The sequence below is a fragment of the Salpingoeca rosetta genome, assembly GCF_000188695.1.
Source record: "Salpingoeca rosetta unplaced genomic scaffold supercont1.14, whole genome shotgun sequence".
Classification (NCBI taxonomy): domain Eukaryota; class Choanoflagellata; order Craspedida; family Salpingoecidae; genus Salpingoeca; species Salpingoeca rosetta.
In genome coordinates, this window is record NW_004754920.1 from 8,162 (window position 1) to 15,661 (window position 7,500).

The 7,500-nt window shown below is 59.9% G+C and overlaps 2 protein-coding genes across 2 annotated transcripts in view; one reads left to right on the forward strand and one right to left on the reverse strand.

Annotated features, from left to right (window-relative positions):
- Positions 1-28: 28 nt before the first annotated feature.
- On the forward strand, positions 29-5,449 carry PTSG_06118 (uncharacterized protein). The gene is made up of 17 exons (XM_004992952.1): positions 29-139; positions 229-403; positions 572-680; positions 839-920; positions 1,088-1,174; positions 1,305-1,393; positions 1,812-1,937; positions 2,173-2,365; positions 2,403-2,859; positions 2,963-3,236; positions 3,326-3,455; positions 3,623-3,837; positions 3,863-4,276; positions 4,317-4,466; positions 4,630-4,695; positions 4,760-4,914; positions 5,140-5,449. The coding sequence occupies exons 1-17, from the start codon at positions 73-75 to the stop codon at positions 5,420-5,422; spliced, it is 3,072 nt and encodes a 1,023-aa protein (XP_004993009.1). The 5' UTR covers positions 29-72; the 3' UTR covers positions 5,423-5,449.
- Positions 5,450-6,326: 877 nt separating this feature from the next.
- Positions 6,327-7,500, reverse strand: part of PTSG_06119 (uncharacterized protein) — a gene marked incomplete at both ends in the record, with an annotated part of 3,647 nt that continues 2,473 nt past the window's right edge. The window contains 4 exons of the mRNA XM_004992953.1: positions 6,327-6,568; positions 6,674-6,828; positions 7,018-7,144; positions 7,416-7,500. The exon at positions 7,416-7,500 is cut by the window's right edge and continues 36 nt beyond it. Of these exons, the coding sequence (XP_004993010.1) occupies positions 6,327-6,568; positions 6,674-6,828; positions 7,018-7,144; positions 7,416-7,500 (609 nt within the window). The remainder of the gene's footprint in view (positions 6,569-6,673; positions 6,829-7,017; positions 7,145-7,415) is intronic.

Here is a 7,500-nt window from a genome sequence, read left to right on the forward strand (position 1 = left end):
AACACACACACACACACTTTTGTCCAGCCTTCCTCCGACTGCAACGAGCCTTGCAAGGGGGCGTCCACCGAGATGTGCGGAGCAGCCAATCGCATGAACATCATCCGGGCAAACTGTTCCGGCAAACCCGATCCCACAGGTGATTCCAACACACACACAGACACACACACACACACATAACCACCCACTCAGCTCATACGTGTCTGCTGTTGCATCTTGCCTCATCAGGCCATGCGTGCCTGTCTGCAGCGACGAAGGAGTTGCCGGTCTGCAACACGAGTCTGTCCATCGGTGCCCGCCTTGACGACCTCATTGGACGCCTCAGTCTTGAGGAGAAGGCCGGCCTCATTGGCCCTGATCCCGTCACCAGCCCATGCGCCTTCCTCGACTACGGCGTCAAAAGGTGGGAAAGGACATTCAGCGCCGACGCACTGACTCGTGACTTTGTCTGCTTGTGTTTCCCCATCCTCCCCGCTTCTTCGTGCCACAGCGGCATCAACCGCCACCACCACGTCTCACACAAAAACACCACCTCCCTCTTCATGCTCACATATGTGTGCATGGATTGCAGGCTCGACATCCCGCCGTATCTGCATCTGGTGGAGACGAACACGGCCGTAGCCTCTGCGTGCATCATCAGCCAGGACACGTGTGCCACCCACCTTCATTGGCCCCACAGGGTCTTGGCGCAGCCGTCAACCGAGAGTGTGTGTGTGTGTGTGTGTGTGTGTGTGTGTGTGTGTGTGTGCCTACGTCTGCTATGTCTTCTTCTTCTTGATCAAAGCTACTGTCGTTCATTCCCTCCGTCCTCGTCCCGCCACTGGTCCTTCGCTTCCAGGTCATATCCACGGAGATGCACGCCTTCAACAATCTCAACTGGCACAGGCGCGGCGGCGTCTTGCAGAAGATCGGACTCGCAGGTGTGCCCTGCATCACGTGTTGCTGATGCTGGTGCATATCCCACACCCATGCGATCACTCTACAACAGTTGCACCCATGCCACCAACCCCCTTCACACGCACTCACTCACTCACTCACTTTGCAGGCCCACCTCCTCACTTTTACTGCACCCCTCTCAACCTCTGAGACCTCTGCTTGAGTGGTGGGTACGCTGCTGCTTACGTGCCCGGCTGCCAGGACGGCTCGGACAGGAAGTACAAGAAAATGGCAGCAGGTACGCACGCATCCACACTCACACACATGTGTATGCAAACGCGCACAACCGTGTCAGCGACGCTGCCTCATTTGCACACTTGGTGGTGGTCGTGTCATTTACACTGCTGTCACCGCTCCATCGCATTTAGGTCTCAGGCACATTGACGCGTACTCGGTCGAGACAAACCGCATGGCATTCAACCGGAACATCTCCACCTTTGATCTCTGGGACACCGAGGTGTGTGTGTGTGTGTGTGTGTGTGTGTGTGTGTGTGTGTGTGTGTGTGTGTGTGTGTGTGTGTGTGTGTGTGTGTGTGTGTGTCGGCTCGTGTACCTTGCATCAGAAGTTCTTGTCAGTTCGTCCACGCCACCATGCCTGTGCCATCCCCTCACCTCCCACTTCCTCATCTTCATCCCGCTCTCCTCTGTCATGTGTTTCATGTGCAGTACAAGCGCGGGCACTCGCTAGCATGTGCTCGTACGCCAGCATCAAATGGCGTGCCCTCTCCGTGTGCGAACAACATGCTGCTCAACGACGTCGTGCGCAGGCCGTGGAAGCGTGACATGGTGACGATTGGAACAGACTGCGGTGCGATTTGCAAAACACGGTCAACGCCAACACGTACGCCCGCAACCCCGTCGACGCTGTCGCGAAGACGCTGAACGATGACGCGGACATTGAGCTCAAGGAGACATACTTCACCACAAACGGCCACTTGGCACAGGCTGTGAAGCACAACCGCACGACAATCGACACAGAGAACAACAGCACCGTGCGGCGGGTCCTCAAAGATAGCTTCATCACGAGCCAATGGTATGTTTACTTATGCTGGCTGTGTGTGTGTGTGTGTGTGTGTGTCTGTGTGTCTGTGTGGTTGTGTGCTTGTTCTCAAAGTATCTTGTGAGGTCTGTGTCCTTGAGAACATGCAGCGGTGCACAGTTCCTCAACACCTCACAAGAGTGCTGTCAGTGCCTCTCACGCCATCCTCCCCTCCACTTCCACACCCTCTCCTCCAGGCATCGTTGAGTGCACGGCCTGTGGACCCAAGCCTCCCTTCCAGTAACGGCCGCTGCATCAGCGAGTACCCTGACGACGGCGAGTATGAGCTCGGCAACGCGTGTGCCGAGTGCCATATAACACGTGTGCCGAGTGCCACCACACCAGACGCCACCCATTGCCTCAACCTGTGTGACGGCAACCTCACCAGTCGTGCGTTGCCCATTGCCCTCCCGACTACTACGCCAAGGACCACCGCTGCGTGCCATGCACCACGTGTGGCATGGGCACCTGGGCCTCCACCCCATGCTCCGCGTCCTCCGACGCCGTCTGCTCTCCCTGGACCGAGTGCAAGCCGGGCCAGAAGGAGTCTGTCTCTGGCAACGCCGTGCGCGACCGCGCGTGCGTGAGCTGCACCCTTTGGCATGGAGTACCAGCCGCTGCCGGAACGCGCCTCGTGCTTCCCCACCAGCGTGTGCAAGGAGCCCTTCATCGCCCACGCTCACCACAGACCGCCTGTGCTCCTGTGACACGCTCGCCTGCAACAAGCTCATCACGCAGCTGTTTGAGGAGATGGTGTGCGCCGACCCCACGGACGAGCAGATCTATGTGGTGCTTGACGTGTGCTGCGCCGGCCAAGGCGAGGATGGCATCCACAACACCATTCGCCAGAAGGCACGCCGCTCCTGCCCAGGCTGCACAGACAAGTGCGAGTGCAGCGCTGGCTTCATCCTCGTCCATGACGCCGATTCGGCAGACTGTCTGCCATGCGACAGGCGTGACAGAGTTCTCCCCATCCATTGGCGGCAGCCATTGCGAGCCCATTGAGGTGTGCGAGCGCGGCCAGGAGGAGGTTGCCGCGCCAACCCGCTGTTCCTTGGACCGTGTGTGCCGTGACTGCTCGGCCGGCACCATCAACTCGGACAGCGCCGGCTCCACGGGTTGCCAGATATGCCCCACCGGCCAGTACACGGAGGCGGGCTCCGACAGCTCCTGCTCCAGCTTCACCTGCCGCACCGGCTCCCACCACCACGACAGCGACCCTGCCACCACGTGCAAGGACGTCACGGAGTGCGCGCCCGGGGTTTGAGGAGGTGCAGGCCATGACACTCCTCATCAGCGACCGTGTCTGCGACGAGTGCCCGGAGGGCACGTACAAGGCTGTCTGGCCAGGGCGTGCCCTGTCTCCCCGTCACCACGTGCGACGCCGGCGAGGAGGAGACGGTCAAACCCACCCCCACGAGCGACCGCGTGTGCGGCCAGTGCGATCTTGGCGCCACCTTCAAGCCCGTCCAACGGCCGGGTCGAGTCATGCCGCCCCGTCACGCAGGGCGGCCCGGATGAGGAAAAGATTCGCTTTGTGAACCCACGCGCCAACACGACCGCCTCTGCCGCAAGTGCGTCCAGGACACGTGCGTGCCCGTGTCGCGTTGCGCTGCCTCAGAGTACATGTCCACGCATGGCCGTGAGCAAGTGCGAGTTTGGCACGTTCCAGAAGCCAGGCGCTGACGCTCGACTCTGACCGCGAGTGCACGCTGGAGTGCTCCGAGTGCCCCAGCGGCCGCTTCGAGATTCGCGCCTGCTCCGCGCTGGAGGACGTGCAGTGCGCCGGCTGCTCAGCGTGCCCGCCGAACACATACATCCTGCGCGCCTGCGACTCGGGAGAACGATGTGTCATGCCAGCGGTGCAGCACGTGCTCTGATGAGCAGTACCGCAGCGCGCCATGCACCGCCACCAGCAACACGGCATATATGACGCTCGACGTGTGCGACCAGGACCAGTTTGAGCTGTTCCCCGCTCTCACGCCAACCATGGATCGCATCTGCCGCGACCTGACCCAGTGCAACCCGTCGACGGAGTACGAGCGCACCGTCTGTGCCACCTCATCACCAAGTGCGACCCTGGCGAGCAGCGCATCCGCGCGCCAACCATCACCTCCGACGCCAAGTGCGAGCCGTGCCCCATCGGCACCACCGACCACGACCGCAACCCGCTCACCGCCTGCCAGCCGTGCCCCCTACGGCCACTATGTGCCTGCGGGCTCCATCGGCTCCTGCGAGCAGTTCCTGTGCCCGGCCGGCACCACCAACCTTGGACTGCAACGCCCGCACGCCGTGCACGCCGTGCCAGGCTTGCGTGGACTTTGCCGCCCTCTCTGGCCAGCGTGATTGCACACCTGTGACGGAGTGCGATTTAGGCTACGAGGAAGTGGTGCGCCCTACTATGCGCCCCACCATCAACACGGACCGCCAGTACCGCCGCTGCATCGAGGGCCTGTTCTACCGCAACAGCAACACGGACTTCTGCGCTCGCGTGTGTCGCCCTGCGAACCTCGCTCCTTTGAGACGGCCGCGCCCACCACCAGCACAGACCGCGAGTGCCAGATGGGCCCGCACGTGCCCCAACACCACGTTCATCTCGCGCCCGCTCACGCCCACGACGCAAAAACACAGGCATCTGCTCGCCGTAAATGCAGTGTCTGTCCAACGAGTACGAGCTCGTTGACACGCAGTCGCGCCGCGAGGCGTTTGAGGCCGCGCTGGTGCAGTCCATCAACATGACGCAGGACGCGTCGCAGATTCATTTTGCGCATCGACCTGCGCCAGGGCTCCGTCATCGCCACCGTCGCTTCCCTCAACGAGGACATTACGGTGTGCCTCTTCAGCTTGTTCGTCTCTGGCGACGTCACCGTCATGGGCTTCACCGCATCGCCGTGCGAGGCCGACGCGTTCCTGGACGACTCGTCCCTTTGGTTGCACGGGTGCACACGCGATCCGACCCATCGCACAGCAACTGCTGGAGCCTCACACGCACGCACGCTTGCCAGTTCACGTGGACGCCGCATTCCTCCACCAGGACAGCAACAACAGCCACCATCATTGCACTTGCTGTGATCGAGTGCTGCCATCACATGCCACCTTCACCTCCCACATCATCATCATCATCCCAACACTGCTGCCACCACCACCACCACCACCAACGACAGCAACGAGCTCAAGGCATCGGATGCAGTTGACTCTTGGATTACCACGGCGTTGTTGGGAGAGACGCCAGCAGCAGTGGCGGTGGCGGCCGTGGTAGTGGTGCACGCCATGGCAACAGCAGCGACGGCTGATGTGGTGGTGGTGGTGAATGTGCTTGCATTCCTCACGAGTTCCAGCAACAGCAAGGAGGTGGTCGCCGTGCTTCTGGTGGGCACACATTTGTTGACTATTGTTGGTGCCATGGCTGGCAACAGCTGCTGCTGCAATGCGAGGCAACGGCAGTGAAGAAGGAGATGGATGTATGTGGTGTGCATGGCGCGCAGCGACGCTTCCTTTGTGGTTGGCTGCGCAATTGCATGTGTGCGCACACCGATGACGACGATGATGAGACGGCGGCCAATCAAATCACTTCCCACCTGAGGAGCCACCGCAGCGTGGCTCATGCACGCGTGCGCCTCATCTTCCACCTGCAGACTGGCCATCGACAGAGCAGCGGTGCAGTGTGCCATGCGGTGTTTGATGCCTCGTTGTTGTTGCCACTGCGTCGGCTGTTTGTTGACACGCACGCCGTGCATACTCGATTTCCTTCCTTCCTTCCCTCCTCCCTTCCTTCCTTGCCTGTTGTCTCTCTGCTCTGCCACTCTCCCCTGTCAGTGTTATGTGTTGGTTGCTGGTTGCCGTGTTGTGGTGGTTCCACTTTGCTTGTTCAATCGTTTCCCAACAGTACAGTGGGACAGAGCCAAAGACATGAAGAGACGACAACAGCCCTCACACACGGGCACACACGCAACACCAACACGCACATCCAAGCAAGAGAGGAAAGCAGAGCACAGAACACAGCACTGCTCAAGACAACAGCCATATTGTATGGTGTTACTTGCAGTGCAGCCAAACAACCAAGTGCAACGTGGCCTGCACCAACAACAACAACAAGGGCGCAGTCATCCACAAGCCAACACTGTGTGTCAGCGTGCTGCAGGGCAAAAAAGACACACGAAGCAGGTCAGTCCATTGCGCTATTGCTGTTGTTGCTGTACTTGAACGCCTCGCACCAGTGCTTCAAGCACGTCCCTCCAGTGTCAGCTGCACTCGGTTGCCGTCCTCGTCAGCTAGTGGTGCTGTTGTCGTTTGCACCGTGTCTCGCGGATGGCCTGTGTGATGAAGCAGAATGCGTCCAGCACCACCGCGATTATGCCAGATGGATTGGGCAGTCCAGGACAAAAGAAGACAACACTGCAGCCTCCATCATCTTCTTTGCCATGTCAAGATGCTTGGCAGATGATGTCAGGTACGGCAATGCAGTGACATCGTAGTCGTCAAGCTTGTGCGCATCTGCGGGAGGTGTTGCTGGTGGAACAACAACGGGCACAATGGCGTAGGAGCGGCATCTGGGGTCTGTCGTTGGGCGGAGATGGCACAGGTCAAACTGCTCTGTGGGGGATCATGGTGCGGTTCAGGGTCGGTCCCAGCGCCCACAGGGCAACCCTGCCTCGCGAAACGCTGCTTGAAACAGTGAGCAGGTGCTGGTGGTCGCACGTGACCATGTCATCTGCTCTGTCATTGCGATGCAGTATGGTGGTGTGCTGTAGTCGCACTTGATCAAGCTCTCAACAGAGTTGACCAACAAGACGCTGCTGTGACGGGCAAAGATGCCGAACTTGACCGGAGCGTTTCTGCTCACTTTGAGCTTGCTGAGGACATTGTGGTTGGCGACGTCACACACAAACATATAACCTCGCGCAGTGCCGATCGCCAGCAGGCTGTCATCAGTTGGGTGGGTCGCCATGGTGGTGGCGGTCATGTTGGCGTTCAGATCAGCCTCGTTCACAAACAAGTCATCCAACACCGCCGCACGCGTCAGCGCCCGCTCACACCACTACTGCTGCCGCTCCTGCTGCTGTTGCTGTTGCTGGTGATCCTGCTGGTCATGCTGGTGGTGGTCAATGGCACAGACGTGCACTGTGTTTCCGCACGCGCTAGCAAGCTTGTTGCTGCTGTCTGCAAGCACTGCAATGCGCAGGACACGAACGCCCGTGACCTCTTTGGGTTGTGCCAACGTCGCACGACCAACACAAACGGGCGTGTCGTTGTTGTTGCCGCTGTTGTTGTTGTTGGCGCCACTGCTGTTTTCCCTTCATGTTGTGTTGTTGCTGATCGTGTGATGTAAGGGGGCTGAGGTCCCACACGCGCAAGTCGGTCGAAGTGGACGCAGTCACCAGGAAGCGGCCATCAGGGGTGACGCGCAACGCATCCACGGCAGTGCGCTAAGGCTCCTTACTCGCCGGTTCCGACTCTACTTCCCCTCTCGCTTCTTCTCCGCCCACGTCTTGTATCGTCTCCTCGCCATTATCGACAGCATCGGC

Bases quoted from the DNA above. Each gene is read 5' to 3' on its own strand.
- PTSG_06118 (XM_004992952.1), top strand. From the start codon at position 73: ATGTGCGGAGCAGCCAATCGCATGAACATCATCCGGGCAAACTGTTCC. The intron at 140-228 runs GTGATTCCAACA...TTGCCTCATCAG, and splicing joins CGGCAAACCCGATCCCACAG to GCCATGCGTGCCTGTCTGCA. The intron at 4,696-4,759 runs GTGCAGTCCATC...GACCTGCGCCAG, and splicing joins AGGCGTTTGAGGCCGCGCTG to GGCTCCGTCATCGCCACCGT.